The 20,026-nt window shown below is 40.4% G+C and overlaps 1 protein-coding gene across 2 annotated transcripts in view; it reads right to left on the bottom strand.

The window, feature by feature from the left end:
* The window catches only part of MIPEP (mitochondrial intermediate peptidase), a 239,174-nt gene that overhangs the window by 15,867 nt on the left and 203,281 nt on the right, over positions 1-20,026 (bottom strand). For both annotated transcript variants that reach the window (XM_081083024.1, XM_081083025.1), the window contains one exon: positions 17,880-17,953. In XM_081083024.1, the coding sequence (XP_080939150.1) occupies positions 17,880-17,953 (74 nt within the window). The remainder of the gene's footprint in view (positions 1-17,879; positions 17,954-20,026) is intronic.

The raw sequence follows: 20,026 nt of genomic DNA, 5'->3' as shown, positions 1-20,026 counted from the left end.
CTTTCTAATACCTCTCACTTCAGTTGCCCACTACTCCCATTGCTCTGAGCAATAGGTCCCCATGGCTCTGTCACCATAACAGCATGACCATCTCTCCAGCTGTGAAAGCACGGAACTTGGGAGTTAGTTATCTTTCATTTCCTTCTCACTCATTTCCATGCCGAATCAATTCCAAGCCCTGATGCTTTTGCTTCATAAATATTTCTTAAGTCATAAAACGTCTTTTCATCCCAACTGTTTATTCTCCTGGGCCCAGTTATTCTCTATCACAGGATTACTGCCAACAGTAAGGATCCTCTTCAAATCAGAACTTACCATGGCCCCTTCCTCAGCAGTCAGTGGATATTGTAAACCATAAATCTGATCTTGTCACTACCTGTCTTAAAAATGCTGCCAATGCTTTCTCATGGTCCTCAGAATAAATGCCAACAATCTTTTACAGTGTCTACAGTGCTCCACATGATCTGATTCCTATTTACCTTTCCAACCACATTTCATGCCACAATTACCCTTCTCCTCCAATTCTGTGCCTCTGTGTGCCCCCGACAGTAAGTGGCAGTAGCACCGGAAATGGTGAACTGTGGCAAATGGAGTTATGGTGAAGCAAGAACCATGAGTGGTAGTGCCATTACTAAAAATCTTACCAAAGAGACTTTTTTGTTTTTATGCTTTCAATTTTAAGGTAGTTTTATATTTACTGAAAAAGTGAAGATAGCCCAGGGTGTTCCCATATACTTCACCAATCAGTCCATTTCCTCTATTATCTTACACTAAAGGCCCAGTGCACAAAATTCCTGCTCTGGGGGTAGGAGGGGGGTGGTCGCTCAGCCCAGCTGCACCTTCTTGCAGTCCTTGAGCCCTGTGATGGATCACCCCCACAAAGGGAAGCCCAGGCTACTTGCCGCAGTGCCACTGGCTGGGTAGCCTGTACTCCCTTTTTGAGGCAATTGATTGCGGAGCTCCATGACCGATTGCCCCAAAGAGGGAGGCCTTGGCCACCCGGCCAGGGCTCTGTGATGGATTGCCCCCGCAGAGGAAGGCCCCACCCACCCACCGCAGTGCTGCCGCTGGGAAGCCTTGGCCTCCCTCTTTGGTGTGATTGCACAGCCCCCTGATTGATTGCCCTGCCGGCTGGGGGCCTAGGCCTCCCTCTGTGGGGCGATGGCGGGGGGGCCCCCCCGATCAACTGCATCGCACCCACCTTGGCTGGCCTGGTGCCAGTGGGTGACATAGGGTGGTCGTCTGGAAGGTTGTTCTGCTGTTTGGCCTTTCGGTTGATTTATATATTACGCTTTTATTATTACAGAAGATTGTTACGGCACACATGTCACAGCTAATTAACCAGTATTGATATAGCATTATTAATTGAAGTCATACTTTATTATTATTTTTTAAAATATATTCTTATTGATTTCAGAGAGGAAGGAAGAGGGAGAGAGGAAAAACATCAATGATGAGATAGAAGCACTGATGGGCTGCCTCCTGCAAGCTCCCGACTGGGGATTGAGCCTGCAACCTGGGCATGTGCCCTGACCGGAAATCAAACCATGACCTCCTGGTTCATAGGTGGACGCTCAACCACTGAGCCATACCAGCTGGGCTAAAGTCATACTTTATTTAAAATTCCTTAGTTTTTATCTAATGTTCTTCTGTTTCTGGGTCCCATTCAGGATATCACACTGCATCACCTTAGTTAGGCTCCTTCAGATTGTGTCATTTTCTCAGATTCCTTTGTTTTTTATGACCTTGACAATTTTGAGATGTATTGGTCAGGTTTGTTCCTGTACTTTGCCTCTCAATTCAGGTTTGTCTAATGATTTTCTCATATTTAGACTGAGATTATGGGTTTGGGAAGGAGGAGCATAGAGGTGAAGTGCCCTTCTAAACACATTATATCAAGGGTACATCTTATCAACATGACCTATCACTGTTGATGTTGACCCTGAGTGTTTGTCAATTTCTCTATTATCAAGTTACTCTGATTTTTCCCCCTTCCACACTTTCCTCTTTGTAAGAAAATAACTCTTGGAAGCCCACATTTCCGGGGTGTGGGAAGTTTTGCTTCAGCTCCTTAAGGGAAGAATACCTACATAAATTATGTGAAATTCTTCTGCAGGGAAGATTTGTCTTCAACTAGTAGCCCGGTGCACGAAATTCGTGCACAGGGGAGGGGGGTGTTCCTCAGCCCGGCCTGCACCCTCTCCAATCTGGGACCCCTCGAAGGATGTCCTACTGCCGGTTTACAGGAATCCGGCCTAAACCGACAGTCGGACATCCCTCTTGCAATCCGGGACTGCTGGCTCCTAACCGCTCACCTGCCTGCCTGCCTGACTGATTGCCCCTAACCACTCTGCCTTCCAGCCTGCTTGCCCCCAACTGCCCCCCCCCCCCGCTGCCGGCTTGCTTGCCCCCAAATGCCCCCCTGCCAGCCTGATCACCCCCAACTGCCCCCTGTGCCAGTGTGTTCACCCCCAACTGCCTTCCCTGACAGCCTGCTCACCCCCAACTGCACCCACTGCTGGCCTGCTCGGCCCCACCTTCCCTCCCCACTGGCCTTCTCGCTCTCAACTGCCCCCGTGCTGGCCTGCTCACTCCAGACGGCCCCCTCACCCCCCGCTGTCCTGATCACCTCCAACTGACGCTCACTGATGGCCTGCTAGCCCCCAACTGGCCCCCCTGCTGGTCTGCTTACCCCCAACGGCCCTGCCCACCACCATCCTGATCACCCACAACTGCCCTCCCCTCTTGGCCTCTAACTGCCACTATTATGGCCTCGCCACCATGGCTTTGTCCAGAAGAACGTCTGGAAGGTCTCCCCATCTAATTAGCATATTACCCTTTTATTAGTATAGATAGAGGCCTGGTGCACGGGTTGGGGCCGGCTGGTTTGTCCTGAAGGGTGTACTGGATCAGGGTGGAGGTTCCCTTGGAGTGTGGGGTGGCCTGGGCGAGGGGCCTGTGGTTTGCAGGCCAGCCACGCCCCCATGGGGTGAGGGTCCCCGCGGGGGGGGGGGCATAGCCAGCCTGGGTGAGGGGCTGATGGCTGTTTTCAGGCTGGCAACACCCCCTTCAGGGTGGGGGTCCTTGCTGGGGTGCCTGGCCAGCCTGGGTTAGAGGCTGATGGCTGTTTGCAGGCTGGTCATAGCCCCTGGCAACCCAAGCTTCCAGCCCCTCCTATTTTTCTTTTTTCTTTTTTCCAGTGCCTCCTTGAGCAGAGGGAAGCAGGTATCTGGGATTTATTTATCTTCTATAATTGAAACTTTGTAGCCTTGAGTGGAGGCCAGGGCTGGCCAGGGCAGGGAGCATGGCTTCCTCCATCACCGGGGGCAACCCAAGCCTCCTGCTTGTTCCAGCTCTGTGGCTGCCACCATCTAGGTTTGGTTAATTTGCATACTTTCTCCTGATTGGCTGGTGGGCGTGGCTTTTGGTGTAGCAGAGTGACACCAATTTGCACGTTTCTCTTTTATTAGTGTAGATCATTTATAGCATTTATTTGGTTACTCAAATTGTTGCAATTTTGGCCATCTGGGAACTCTTTAGTGGTTGCTTAACTCCCTGACACATACCCCCATTGCTGTGTGTTTCTTTTCTGCTATTACGAGATGCTCCGAGCTCAGACTGCACATTTAGTCCTAGAATCAGCCATCTCTTCAAGGAGCTCTGGTTTCATGTGATGAAGAATGGTGTGAAACCATGCTCTGAGTACTGGACATATTGACTGCTGACAGGACCAACAATGTTTTTAAAAGAGAAGAGTTGTTACCATAGATTGTATTAATCTCCTTGGGGTATGAGAAGGACCTTTTGGAATATAAATCACAATTTTCTGATTTGTTTCTGGGAAAAAGTAATATGTAAGAAGTTAGAAGAGATGATATCCTATATAATAAAAGGCTAATATGTAAATTGTCCCCTTGGGAGCTCAACTGACCGGGAGTTTGACCACTCGCTATGATGTGCACTGACCACCAGGGGGCGGTGCAGAACTAAGGAAGGCCCCAGCAGGCAGCCGGCAGCTGGGGAAGAAAGGCCCTGATTGGCCCTGATTGCCAGCCAGGCTTAGTGACCCAACCCGTGCAGAAATTGCATGCACTGGGCCTCTAGTAGAATATATGAGAGGATAGATAATATGGAAAAACTGAATATATGTTCTGAAAACCAGAAAGTTCTGCAAAAGTGTAAGGTATAATGATTTTAATCAGCTTAAGGTAAGGACCTTCTAGACTTTGGTTCCAAGAGCCATTTTGGCAACACAGAGAAACGGAGTTCCACTGAGAATTGACTCATTTACCTACTATTTCTTTTATTCTAAACTAATGTGTCCTTTTAAAAATTCTGTCAAGTTATTACTTTGTATCTCTGCTTGCATACTACTTATTGCCACAGAGAGACATAAAAATAAATAATATCTTTTCTAGAAAGGAGCACAGAAATACAAGTTGTTTAACATTTGAAAATAACCTCTGGAATGCTAAAATCTTGGACTCTAACCTTTTGTTTCTCTCACAAAATTCTTCCTGCAAAGGTTGAAGGGTGAAAGCATAAAGAATGTTATAACCAGAGGCAGAAACATGAAACTGAACTGAGCATCATGCTCCTTCTGTTGTAGTGAGAATCTTTCTATCAGAACCACCATGACTAAAAATGAACCACCATGACTAAAAATGGCAGTAAACTAAGTTGATAGCTTTGCCACAAAAGTCTAAAAGAGCTCATATAAAAATAGATTAAGGAAAATTTTATTGTGGATTGGTGGTGGCAGGCAGACTCTCCAATGTCAGTGGGAATAGTTAGGATGTGACTTCAGATTTTGGGGGTCATAAGGTCTCAAGGCTCATGTCACTTATATATTTTATGTTCTAAAGACCAGCTCAATCTCAAGTCAGAATTTAACAATCTGAGGATGATGTGGGAATCAGGAGAACAGTCAGCACAAAAAGAGATGAACTTTGACATAGTTTCATTATCTATAAGAAGGGGGACAATAAGACCTACATTATAGGGGATTAAATGAGGTAGCATAGCAGAAAGCACTTGGCATGTGGTAATTTTTCAATGTTAGCTTTTTTTCCTGGTTTTTTAACGATACATAAAATCTAAACCTAAAAACTCAATAAGGTCTATTTACTCAAGAATTTTAGATAATATAAAACACAAAAAAGTCTACAGAGGATATGTATCCTTGCATGAGTAACTTATGTCATTTACAAAGTGCTGAAATAAAATAGCCTCAATCCCTCACAGCCATAGAATCCCAATCTTTTATTTGCTGTAGTAAGAAACATTTGCTACTCATACAACTTACTGCATGTTTATCTTTCTAGAGAACCATACATTTCTGAAGTGATTGTATCAGAAACTGAACTTTGTATCATGTTCTCCAAAGCACACTTAGAAAATATTCTGACACACACACACACACACACACACACACACACACATATATGTATATATTATATTTTTATTGATTTCAGAGAGGAAGGGAGGTGAGAGAGAGAAACATTAATGATGAGAGAGAACCATTGATCGGCTGCTCTTGCATTCCCCACACTGGGCTTGAGCCTGCAACCCGGGCATATACCCTGACTGGAAACTGAACCTGACCTCACGGTTCATAGGTAGACAATTAACCACTGAGCCATGATGGCCAGGCTAGTATATATTTTTTAAATGGCAAAATGAAACTACCATTATCAGCATGGTTTCTTTAAAGCAAAAACTTTGAGTTAAGAAATGTGATACTTAATATCAACCAAAACAAAACAAAAAACAACATTATTGGGGGGGAGGGTTGGAATGAACAGCAGAAAACTTAACACTGTCAAATGAATACAAATAACTCAACCTAACCCAAGAATTATTGGCAATTAAGAAAGTTGTTTTCAGTCAGGTATTGCCATATTGTGTTTAGTGGGGATTAAGTAACTGAGTATTATGCTTGTAACATATATCTTATATATGCTATGAATATGTTTATAATTTGATAAAGACAGAGACCCCCACACAGGAGCAGGGGCAGTGACTTGGTGATCCCATTTGGAAACATATTTGTTGCAGGGGTAATGAAACAAACACAAGGAAGGACAAGCTAAATTGGCATTCAAGACCAAGGCTCCTGGCTTCAAGTTCAAGATGGAAAAGTAGGAAGATACTGAGCTCACCTTCTCTCATTGACACCAAAACTACAACTACATAGAGAACAGCTATGTCTGAGAATGACCTGAAAACTAGCAGAACAAATTTTCTACAACTACAGATAAAAAGAAAAAGTCACACTGAAATGGGCAGGAGAGGTAGAGACTAAATTTAGTCAGGACCTCCCTTACCCCCACACCCCATGTGGTGACTCACAAGTGGGAGGCATATTACAACAGTGGAGGTCTTCTCTGAAGAGTGAGGTGTCTAAGCCTAGCAAAAAGAACTAAATGAAACTGAGGTGAACTATTTACCTAGACAAAGAGTTCAAAGTAATAGTCATAAAGATGCTCATCAAACTCTGCAGACAAGAGGATAAACTCAGTGAGAACGTCAAAAAAGAGATAAAAATTATGAAAAAGGACCTATCAGAACTGAAGAATTTAACACACATACACAGACGGAAAGTAAAAGGATAGAAAAGATATTTCATGAAAATGATAACAAACAAAACCCCCCTGAAATTAGTAATGCTTATAGCAGACAAAACAGACTTTAAAACAAAGGCTATAACAAAAATACACTGGAAGGAATCAACAGCAGATCAGATAACATGGATAAACAATCCAAGAGATAGCATAGTAGAACTCACCAATTGGAAGATCAAAAAGAAAAATAATTAAAAAGAATGAGGATAGCACAAGGAAACTTTGGGTCAAAACCAAGTGCACTAATATTCAAATCACAGGTGTTCCAGAAGCCGGAAAGAGAGAGAGAGTGGGAGAGGAGGGAGAGAGAGGGAGATAGATATGGAAAACTTATTTGAAGAAATATTCCTGAGAGGGAAGTTCATAGTGCTACAAGCATACCTAAAAAAACAAGAAAAGTCAGCATTAAACTATTTAACCCTACAACTTGAAGAACTGGAAAGAGAACAACTAGAAAAGCCCAGAGTAAGTAGAAGGAAGGAAATAATAAAGATTAGAGCAGAAATAAATAACAGAGACTAAAAAACAAAACAAAACAAAAAACAAAAAAAATCAATGAGCTTGTTCTTTGAAAGGACAAACAAAATTAATAAACCATTAGCCAGACTCATCAAGAAACAAAGAGAGAGGACCCAAATAAATAAAATCAGAAATGTAAGTGGAGGAGTAACCACTGACACCATAGAAATACAAAGGATTGTAAGAAAATACTATGAACAACTATATGCCAACAAGCTGGACAATGTGGATGAAATAGACAAATTCCTAGAAAAATACAAACTCCCCAAATTGAATGAGGAAGAATAAAAAGACCTGAATAGGCTAATAACAACTGATAAAAGTAAAGCAGTAATAAAAAAAACTCACACTAAACAAAACCCAGGTCTGGACAGCTTGTCAGACGAGTTTTTCCAAACAGTCAAAGAAGAACTAACACCTATACTCCTCAAACTATTTCAGAAAATCCTAGAAGAAGGAACACTTCCAAACTCTTTTTATGAGGCCAGCATTATCCTAATTCCAAAACCAGATAAAGACACTACAAAGAATGAGAATTACAGGCCAATATTCCTGATGAACATAGAGTCCAAAATCCTCAACAAAATATTAGCAAATAGCATCCAGCAATATATCAAAAAGATCATACACCATGATCAAGTGGGATTTATTCCAGGAATGCAAGGGTGGTACAATAATCACAAATCAATAAATGGGATACATTACATAAATAAATTGAAAGACAAAAATCATATGATCATATCGATAGATGCAGAAAAAGCATTAGACAAAATCCAACACCCATTTTTGATAAAAATTATCAGCAAAGTTGGAATAGAGGGAGCATATCTCAACATGGTAAAAGCCATATATGACAAACCTACAACCAACATCATACTCAATGGGCAAAAACTGAAACCATTTCCCTAAGAACAGGAACAAGACAGGGATGCCCACTTCCACTTTCCTGTTCGACATAGTACTGGAAGTGCTAGCCATAACAATCAGACAAGAAGAAGAAAGAAAAGTCATCCAAATTGGAAAAAAAGAAGTAAAACTGTCATTATTTGCAGATGACATGATATTGTACACAGAAAACCCAATGACTCCATCAAAAAACTACTAGACTTCATAAATGAATTTGGCAATGTAGCAGTATACAAATTAACACCCAGAAATCTGGCTTTTTTATATACCAATAAGAACTCACAGAAAGAGAAATTAAAAAAAAATTCCATTTACTACTGCAACAAAAAAATTACGATACCTAGGAATAAACTTAATGAAGGAAGTAAAAGACCTGTACTTGGAAAACTACAGGACATTGAAAAAAGAGACAGAGGAAGATATAAACAAGTGGAAGAATATACCGTGTTCATGGATTGGTAGAATTAACATCATTAAAATGTCCATACTACCCAAAGCAATGTATAGATTCAATGCAATCCCCATTAAGATAGCAATGGAATATTTCACAGACCTAGAACAAACTCTCCAAAAATTCATCTGGAATTAAAAAAGGACCCTGAATAGCCACAGCAATCCTGAGAAAGAAGAACAAAGTTGGAGGGATCACAATACCAGATATCAAACTATATTACAAAGCCACTGTTCTCAAAAGTGCCTGATACTGGCACAAGAACAGACATATAGACCAATGGAACACAACAGAGAACCCAGAGATTGACCCAAGCCATTATGCTCAATTAATATTTGACGAAGGAGGCAAGAGCATACAATGGAATCAAGACAGTCTCTTCAATAAAGGGTGTTGGGAAAAATGGAGAGATACATGCAAAAAAAAAAATAATGAAACTAGATCACCAACTTAAACCATACACAAATATAAACTCAAAGTGGATAAAGGACTTAAACGTAAGACAGGAAACCATAAAAATCTTAGAAGAATCCATAGGCAGCTAAATGTCAGACATATGTAGTAGCAATATCTTTACTGATACAGCTCCTAAGGCAATGGAAGCTAAGGAGAAAATAAACAAATGGGACTACATAAAAAATAAAAAGCTTGTGCACAGCAAAAGAAACTATCAACAAAACAACAAGAAAGCCCACTGCATCGGAGAACATATTGCCAATGTTATCACTGATAAGGGTTTAATCTCCAAAATTTACAGGGAACTCGCACAACAAAAGGAAGATAAAAGGCCAAGAGATACATGAAAACATGCTCAAAGTCACTAATCATTAGAGAGATGCAAATCAAAACGACAATGAGGTATCATCTCACACCTGTCAGAATAGCTGTCTTCAACAAATCAACAAATGCTGGTGAGGATATAGAGAAAAAGGAACCCTTTTGCATTGCTGGTGCAGTCGCTGTGAAAAACAGTATGTAGTTTCCTCAAAAAATTAAAAATGGAACTCCCATTTGACCCAGTAACCCCACTTCTAGGAGTATATCCCAAGAAATCAGAAACACCAATCATAAAGGATATATGCAACCCTATGTTCATAGCAGCACAATTTACAATAGCTAAGATTTGGAAACAGCATAAGGGCCCGTCAGCTGATGAGTGGATTAAAAAACGGTGGTACATCTATACAATGGAATACTACACTGCGGTAAAAAAGACTTACCATTTTCAACAGCATGGATGGACCTGGAGAGCATTATGCTAAGCGAAATAAGACAGTCTGAGAAAGATAAATATCACATGATCTCACTCATTTGTGGAATATAATGAACAAAATAACTGATGAACCAAAACAGAGCCAGAGGAAAAAAATATTTTAGAATATAATAGAAGCAATCCTGTTATTTGCAGATTTTTAATATTTCCTACAATTTTTGTGATATTATACTATGTTAGTAAAGTTCTGGTAATATTATTTTATGTAAAATATTTCTTCTTGAAATATTAATTTTTATTACATGTAATATTATTATATTTAAAAGTTTTTCTTGAAATATAAATTTTATTGAATGTAACATTACTATATTTAAAATAGTTTTTCTTGATATAAAAAATAAAATGCAAAAAAAAAAGAAAAGAAAGAAAAGATGAGAAATAATGGCTGAAAACTTCCCTAACTTGGGAAAGGAAATAGACAACTAAGTATAGGAAGCACAGAGAGTCCCAAACAAGATGAAACCAAAAAGACCCACACCTAGATTATAATTAAATTGTTAAAAGTTAAAAGATAAAGCTAGAACCTTAAAAGCAGCAACAGAAAAACCACATACAAGGGAATGCTCATAAAATTATCAGCTGACTTTTCAACAGAAACTTTGCAGGTCAGAAGGCAGTGTACAATACATTCAACATGATGAATACCAAGAATAATCTATCCAGCAAGGTTTATCCTTCAGAATTGAAGGAGATCCAAGATTTTCCCAGACAAGCAAAAGCTAAAGGAGTTCATCACCACTAAGGTGGCATTACCATAAATGTTAAAGGGAATTCTTTAAGTGGAAAAGAAAAGGGCAAAAGCAGAAACAAGAAAATAAATACAAGAGAAAAAAAAGTCTCATTAGCAAAGGCAAATATATAGTAAAGATAGACCAACCACTTATAAATTTAGTATGAAAACAAAATGAATATAAATACATACTTATCAATAATTACTTTAAATGTAAATTAACTAAGTGCTCCATTAAAAAAATATAGGGTGACTGAATGAATAAGAAAACAAGACCCTTATATATGCTGCCAACAGGAGACACTAGAAACACACAGACTGAAAGTAAACGGATAGAGAAGATATTTCATGAAAATGGTAACAAACAAAAAACCTGAGATTAGTAATGCTTATATCAGACAAAATAGGCTTTAAAACAAAGGCTATAACAAGAGACAAAGAAGGACCCAGCAATTCCACTTCTGAGCGCTTATCTGAAGAAAACAAAACACTAATTTGAAAGCTATATGCACCCCTATATTCACTGAAGCATTATTTACAACTAGAGGCCTAACGCACAAAATTCATGCAAGAGTAGGCCTTCCTTCCCCCAGCTGCCAGCACCGGCTTCCCTCTGGCACCTGGGACCCGGGCTTCCCTCTGGTCACCAACAGGCACCCGGGACCCGGGCTTCCCTCCGGTTGCTGGCAGGCATCCGGGACCCAGGCTTCCCTCACAGTCCCAGCTTTGTCTGGAAGGTCATCCGGAAGGACGTCCAGTCTAATTAGTATATTACGCTTTTATTATTATAAATAGCCAAGCTTGGGAAGCAATCCAGGTATTCATCAATAGATGAATGGATAAAGAAGAAGTACACACACACACACACACACACACACACACACACACACTCTCTCTCTGGAATATTACTCAGCCATGAAAACAACACACACATACTCTGAAATATTACTCAGCCACTTACAACAACATGGATAGACAGAGAGGGTATTACGGTAAATGAAACAAGTCAGAGAAAGACAAATACTCTACCATTCCATTTATGTGTGAAATCTAAAAAACTAAATAAATGAACAACCAAAACAAACAGACTCATAGATATAAAATAACTGATAGTTGCCAGAGGATTGGGTGGTAGGGGTAAGGGCAGAGAAGGTGAAAGGCATTAAGAGGTGCAAACTTATAAATAAGTCATGGAATGTAAAAGCACAGCATAGGGAATAGAGTCAATATCCAAAATACCTTTGTAAGGTGACAGATGGATAGTGGACTTTTTGTGGTAATCACTGTAAGGTGTATAAATGTGAAATCCACTATGTTATACACCTGAAACAAATATAATATTGTATATCAAACATACTTTAACTAAAAAGAGCTTTCCATTCCAAAATAAAAATTAGACATGAGGAAAATAAACTAGATAAGGACATAATTTAAATCTGTAATGCTCTGACTTTCTATTGCATCTATTATATCAATTACTAGAGGCCCAGTGCATGAAATTCGTGCACTGGTAGGGTCCCTAGTGGCTGCCAGCTGCCTGCTGGGGCTTCCCTTCCCTTCCCCTGGCTGCTTGCTGCCGCTGCTGACCAGGGCCTCTCTCCCTTTACCCAGCCGGCCCGCCCCCTGGTCGAATTTCTAGAAGAACTCCAGTTGAGGGAACAATTTGCATACTATGCTTTTATTATACAGGATAACACACACACACCCTGTAAGAGATGGACTGAAAAAGAAGCTATGGAGCCCTAACTGGTTTAGCTCAGTGGATAAAGCATCGGCCTGTGGACTGAAGGGTCCTAGGTTCGATTTCGGTCAAGGATATGTACCTTAGTTGTGGGCACATCCCCAGTAGGGGGTGTGCAGGAGGCAGCTGATCGATGTTTCTAACACTCTATCTCTCTCCCTTTCTCTCTGTAAAAAATCAATACAATATATTATAAAAAAAGAAGCTATAGGGCAGATAAGAAATATTTTGAAGTCAAATCATATTTTATTTCTCATATGGAGATTAAGTGACTTTCCCAAGTAACTTGTAATAAGTAAATAGCAGAGTTAGTAACTATAAATTCAATACTGTTGCACCACATGACTGCTTTCCTTCTCTGAGGAAGGAAATGCTATTCTAACCATTATTTTGTTGTCTTCAAATGGTGTTTAATATGTTGAAAGGAAACAAACATAGGCTCTTTAAGAAAAGCTTCTATTGCTGCAACTGTTTCGTGTAGGCTCTAACTGTGAATGCGGACAAACAGGGTGAAAAGAAGTAGAGGGATGGTATGTTTTATGGGACTTCCTTAGATTGGGTTCTGGACACAAGCAGGCTCATCTGTCTGTGGGCATCAGGAAAGACCAAGGTACTTGGAACTAGTGATGACTCATTCTAAAAAATCAAATAACCAAAAAGTTCACCTGTGTAGTATTTACTATTCAAAGATCAAAAGTATTATATATTTGGTTTTGTTGACTATGTATCATTCAAAGAGCATAAGTACAATGCATAAGTATTCTGACTCTAAGAGATAGGTTGGAGTTAATTTGAAACCTAAGCCTAAGTAAGGAGATTAATACATTAGTCATTTGGTCAGGGAGATACAATATTTGAAGGTAGGTACAGTCATCCATCGGTATCCACAGGAGATTGGTTCCAGGAATGCCCACAGATACAAAATGAGGATGCTCAAGTGCTGTAGTTAGCTCTCCGTACCCGTGGAGATGAAACCTGTGAATGCAGAGGGCTGACTGGATTCTATTTCTTTACCTTTTTGTACTTAATATAATTCTTCACATTTACCTCATAAGTAGTTAAATAAAATATATACAGCACCTATAAAATAAAAAAATAATACTAACTCAATGGTTTATGCTTTTATATCACAACTCTTAGTAATTTCACCAATCACTCCTAGGGATGCCCTGCTGTTAAGACTGAGCCATCATCTATGACATTCCTGTTTGGGGGACAGGCTGGCTGCATCCAAGAAAATGAGAAGCGATGGCTGGTCTTGTTTTACAAATCCAACCCCATAGAGTGACAGCAGGCATAATCTCTTTGCACGCTTCCCCATTCATCTTTGACATGCAAGAAATCATGTGGATTAATGAGATGTGATAGAACAATATTAAGAAAAATATTAAGGTTTAAAAGCAGAACCACTCTATCTCTGGTTTGAATCATGGTCTTATTTTTCTCCTGAGTGTATGAGTTTTAGTTCTGAAAATATTTTTTAAAAAGTGCCCTGGCTGGTTTTCTTAGTGGTTAGAGCAGGGGTCCTCAAACTACGGCCTGCGGGCCACATGCGGCCCGCCGAAAACATTTATTGGGCCTGCCGGGTGTTTTTGCCGCCGCTGCCTGTTGCTTAGCAGCCGACTTGTCCCGGGCCGCAGTGCGCATGTGTGGAATGTGCGCCACACTCTCCGACTCCCCTCCATCTCTCTGTCTCTCCTCGACTCCTCCTCTCAGTCTCGGGTGTGATCAGATGAGTCACAAGCTTGCCTGTGCAGAGCCTGCTGCTGCCTGAGGACCGAGGTAAGAACAAGTTAGGATTTATTTTTTTTGAAGTTAGGAGGTCTATTTTTTTTTTTATTTTGCAGTTAGTAGGGCCTTTTTTTTTTGAAGTTAGGAGAGCCTTTTTTTTGAAGTTTTGTTTTTTTACTTCAAAATAAGATATGTGCAGTGTGCATAGGAATTTGTTCAGTTTTTTTTTTTAAACTATAGTCCGGCCCTCCAACGGTCTGAGGGACAGTGAACTGGCCCCCTGTTCAAAAAGTTTGAGGACCCCTGGGTTACAGCATCGGCCTTCAGACAGAAGGGTGGTGGGTTCGATTTCCAGTCAAGGGCATGTACCTTGGTTGCAGGTTCCCCAGCCCTGTTGGGGTGCTTGTGGGAGGCAACCAATCAATGTGTCTCTTTCATGTTGATGTTTCTCCCTCTCTCTCTCTCTTCCTCTCCTCCCTCCCTCCACTGTTTCTAGAAATCAATGGAGGAAATATCCTTGGGCGAGGATTAAAAATATATATATATTAAATTTCTTAACACAAAAATGTTTCATATAAAGAACAAAATTTTTAGAGATCTTTTTTACAACATCCTTAGAAGCAGAGTAGAAAAATACACCACCCAAAAGACAAACACTGAAAAAGATTCTATTTTTTTCTGTTGTTGGAACCACATGTAAGCATTTAGATCCTGGTCTCAAAAAGCATAAGATAAGCACTGCTATTGAGAGAATATAACTAACAAAACATCTGTATGAGAAAGCAATCCTGAAGCATCTCATCTGATCACGAATCTCAGTGGGATGTCTACATAGCACCAAAACTACCAGCTAAAAAGTACACAATTTACACTACTTGTTTACAATTATGAGTCAATGAATTTCACTTTCACACCAGTCCATATAGACCCTTAACTATGTGTTTTGTTCCACAAACATGTGAAGCAGCACAGACTGATGACGAGCCTGGTCTCTACTGCCAGAAGTCACGGGTTCAAATCCTGGGTCTTCCACCCACTGCCTCATCACTTAGACTGGGAGCAGGCCTGTTTCATCAGCTGTAAAATGGGGATAATGATAATTCCTACCTCATAGAATTGCTAAAAGAGTAACTAATTAGTACATGGAAAACATTGAAAACAGTTCCTGGATACAGCAGAGTTCAATTAGGGTCAAGTGGAAAACTGAGATGGCATCAGCATGCCTTCATTATCTTGAGAGGTCGACTCCCAGGCCACTGGTGGAAAACCAAAATGTTCCTGGCAAAGGACAGCTGTGCTGCGCTACATAACACCGTAGGATCTCTGTTTTATACATTTGCTGTGGTGTTGGGCAGATCATGCCTGCGTGAACACACTTTCCTGGGTAAACAGAATTCTCGAGAGTTCCGTAAGAGCTGGGTTATTTGTCTAGGTTGTCTTTCACTACTTCATCTTTAGTACTTATCTAGCACCTGGCACATAATCAGCTCTCAACAAATACCTGCTTTTCTTAATGAATAGCTGAAGGAAAGGATCTGGAGCTCTGCAAAAGCAACAGGCATTTGACTAAACAGATCTAGGCAAGAAAACACTTATGTCAGACCCATTAATATTACTATCCACTCAATTATTACAATGAAAAAAATATTTCCCTAATACTGGAAGTTATTTCCTAACTGCCATTTTTATCAGATAGTCAGAGGGATCAGCTGCAAATATAAATGTCAATATATTGAAAGTATCCAATAACATTCAGATCTTCCTTGAAACATTGTGAGAACATTATATAAAGAATCATGATGGTTACTTCCATTTACAATAATTTTCAGTGAAAATACTGAAATTTAAAAATTAGCAAAAAAGTTAAATAGGAAAACAAACATGTCTTAGAGAATGGTTAAGTTCTAATTTTTCAACCTGAAAAAAGTCCAACCTGATGCCTTGCATTTCTAGCTTACAGAGAAAGAAATAAAAAAATAAGAAATAAATGAGTTCTGTTGGCTAAAGAAGTACTTTGTTATCTATTAAACTATAAAGGTAAACTTTCTGAGAACTGATGGAAAATTTATAAATTTATGACAAATTTAACAATTTCGTATTAGAATGTTAGTAACATTTTGAAAGCTAACGCCTGAAATTTTATCCTATCACCTAAATAAAACACAGTAACTAAAAATTAATTTGTTATTTGGGATACAATGAAATAGAAATAAACATTAGAACAGAAATATAATAAAATTAATTTGTTCTTTGGGATACAATGAAATAGATTCTCAGAAAGAATAAATAGCTGGAACATCATCTCTTTAAAAAATACACAGAAAATATGAAACAGCTATTATAGAGGCCCAGTGCACGAATTCGTGCATGGATGGGGTCCAGCTGACCCGCCCCAATCGGGACCAATCGGGCTGGGCTAGATAGGGGGAGGGGCTGCAGGCGGTTGGCCGAATGGCCCTGTCCCCTGGTTGAACTCCTGGTTGAGGGGACAATTTGCATATTAGCCTTTTATTATATAGGACTAGTGGCCTGGTGCATGGATTCATGCACGTTGAAAGGAAATTAGAAGAAATATTTTAATATCACTATTCGCCCTTTATCTATAATAGAAGTATCAACCAAATTCACGATAGACAATGACAGATCGAAACACACGCGTGCTACTGGCACCAGCGAGAGCTTTATATGTATTGCGCATGCGCAAGTCAACTTAGCCTTTTATATATATAGAATAAACTTGCTTAATTAGACCTGCTTTCTGATTTAGCTAAACTTTTTCCAGCCCAGTGAAGCACCCCAACATCTCTTTCAGTAATTGTCAGCAACACAGCAGTAAATATCAACACAAAGTAGATTATTATTGTAGATCATGCAGGGAGAACAAAGAGTAAAATATTTAACTGCAGCAAGTGTGTGACTGTATTCTGTGCAGTGAGAAAACCTGAAGTCATTTTCAAGGTCCACCATTTCTTATTTCTTTTCAGTCGGGTCAAGTTTCTAAGCTTTCTAAATCTCCATTTTCTGGCTAATGAAAAGAAAATAGGATTCCACTGAGTCTCCTATCTACCTACTCTAGGACTTCTGTGAAGATGAAATGAGATGAGGCATGGGAAAATGCTTCATAGACATTTGGTTAAAGTGTAAAATGTTTCCACTTGGCTATAAAGCAAGTTGTATTCCTGGGTTGAAGAAACTGCAAGGAGGCTAGTTGCTAGGGAGAGGAAGCTGGGCTCAGCTGTGGGCCGCATTTTGGGCCATGGGGTCTCGGCAGTGTTGGCTGCAAATTGGTGGGCTGTCACTCCAAGGTGGTGGCGGGCCTGTGTCCCACATGGGGGAAGCAGAGTGTGGCTTTGTGGGCACCAGGTCCGCGGTGCCATTTCTTTGTAAATGGCCAGTGCATGTCACAGCAGCTCCTGTGTTGAGTACCTGCCCCCTGGTGGTCAGTGTGCATCATAGTGACCAATCGGATGGTCAGACACTTAGCATATTAGCCATATATATATATATATATACACACACACACACACACACACACACACACACGAGAGGCCCGGTGCACGAATTCGTGCACTGGTGGGGTCCAGCCATCCCACCCCGATCAGGGTTGATGGGGCCGGGACAGCCAGGGGGAGGAGACGTGGCAGGTTGGCCGGCCGGCCCCGCCACCGATTGGGGTTGGAGGGGGGGGGATGATCGGGGGCAGGGCTGGCCAGGGTGAGGGACCGCAGGTGGTTGGCCAGCCAGCCCCACCCCCTGGTAGAACTCCAGGTTGAGGGGACAATTTGCATATTAGCCTTTTATTATATAGGATGGTCAAAAACATAACTAAATGTGCTAATACCAAAACATATAACCCGAAAAACTGAAAAAAAAAAAAAAAGGTTCCAATCCTCATTTTGGTTTACCTTGCACCATGAGCATGGGCTCCCTGCCCCCACCATGGGCCAGCATCTCCCTTCGGTACCGCTCCCCTGTCGACCTGGGGAGATAAGAGACTGTTACCCTCATGCACAGCTTACTCCACCCCATTCACAGGTGTCTTGAGTTTCTCAAAAGAAGCCACACTGATATCATATTCAGAAAACCTGTCACCATGAGATAATTCAGCTCTTAATTTTCTTGCTTCTAAAAATTTAATTCCAATTTTTTAAATTATTCTAATGAGTAAAACCATATATTTATTGTAAAAGGCTAACTATATTTTTAACTGCTTTGTAGCAAGCAATCTCTTCATAGAAAGGATTATTTCATATACGTATTATAGAATAAGTAAGATTATATCCTCTTCATCATCTTTAGGATTAGTTTCCAGTGAGATTTGAAATTATTTATGCCATTTTTTACTTTTATAAAAGAACTTGAGATGGCACCTAACAAAGAGAAAAATAACATTCTGAAATAAAAGTGAAGAAAAAAAAAAGCTGGCAGGAGAGAATTAATTACACTGGGAGACCTTGGCTGAGGATAATAGCTAAGGGAACAGAAAACTGGCTCGGCAGTGTGTGGGTGGCAAAGGCAAAGGCAAAGGCAAAGGCGAGAACAGCTCGTTTTCATCTGCAGATACTCTTGGTCAGCTGGATTCTACAAGGAATACTGTCTGTAACACTAGAAGGTCAGGAAGAATTTTTATAGACAGAAATTCTCCAAATTAATGGCACCTGGAGACAAGCTATTTAGTGCTATTCGTGTATTTTATGGAAGTTGCAATTCTTTTAATGGAAATGACCACACACTATGATAACATAAAATAAATTTTGATGGTTTCATTCCATTCTTTCTGTAGCATCTTTAGGTATGGGCAATTTTGTGAACATGATTTCTAATCAGAATTTTTGACATCATTACCATATCAAAAATATGTTCATATCAAACACTAATTTGGGTTACATCCTGCAGTGAGAGCTAAGGCAAAGTGTGTCCCAAAGCAGGAAATGTGGACAGAAGGCTGGGCCTTCTCAGGGAATAGGGACAGGTGAAAGGGCCCGATTCCAGCCTCGGGGGCTTGGAATTCCCTCCCAACCACTGTACTCTGCTCCCCTGGCCTGAGTCAAACTCCTGCCATAGGCCTCCAGTTCTCTGCCTGCCTCAGTTCTGTCCTGCCTGGCTTCTTCTTTTTTTTTTTTTTTAAATATATTTTATTGACTTTTTACAGAGAGGAAGAGAGAGAGATAGTTAGAAACAACGATGAGAGAGAAACATCAATCAGCTGCCTCCTGCACATCTCCCACTGGGGATATGCCCGCAACCCAGGCACATGCCCCCGACCAGAATCGAACCTGGGACCTTTCAGTCCGCAGGCTGACGCTCTATCCACTGAGCCAAACCGGTTTCGGCCTGCCCGGCTTCTTGATATCAGCTTCCAGCTTGGTAATTTTTCAAAAGTGGTATCAAAAAGGATCTTTGGATAGAGGTTAGAAATTTTCTAGTCCAATGAGTATTTTTACTAGCTTACTTTTACATGTCTATAAAACTATGGCAACTACATGTCCAGGCAAGAATGCATATATAAACAAGGTGTAAATACTTGGAAATATATGTATTTAAGAGTATGTGGTTTTCTAGTAAAGTGTAGTTCCTTTAAAGAAGATAATATTTTGTCTATTTTATAGAAATCTCCAGTAAAGAAATGTAATCCCCCCAAACTGATTTATTGTGGTTAATTTTGGCTTTATATCCTTGGAAAATAATAAACTCTGAATAGCAGACCGAATGTCTGCAAGTGCAAAGGACTGAACACAAAATAACATGTGGGTACCATGCTGTAAAACATTTAAAAATTCTATTACATCAGATTCAAAAGATTTGGAACTGAATGTGATTATTAACTGCTAAGGAAAGCCAAACCTATGTCAAATTGTATGAAAAGTTGAGGGGGTGTGCAGGAAGTGGGGAAAGAGAAGGGACTAGGAATTAGCAGACCTAGATTATAATCTTACTCCACCCTGTTAACTACAAAGCCTTGAACAAATAAATCTGTTCTCTCTGAACCTCAGTTTCCTTTTATAAAACCCACTGGCTGAGCCAAAGCTGCTGAGTGTAAAATAACATGCCA

The sequence above is a fragment of the Myotis nattereri genome (assembly GCF_964212035.1).
Source record: "Myotis nattereri genome assembly, chromosome: 2".
NCBI classification, from domain to species: domain Eukaryota; kingdom Metazoa; phylum Chordata; class Mammalia; order Chiroptera; family Vespertilionidae; genus Myotis; species Myotis nattereri.
Note: the sequence above shows the minus strand (reverse complement) of the source record. Positions and strands in the feature narration are given on the sequence as shown.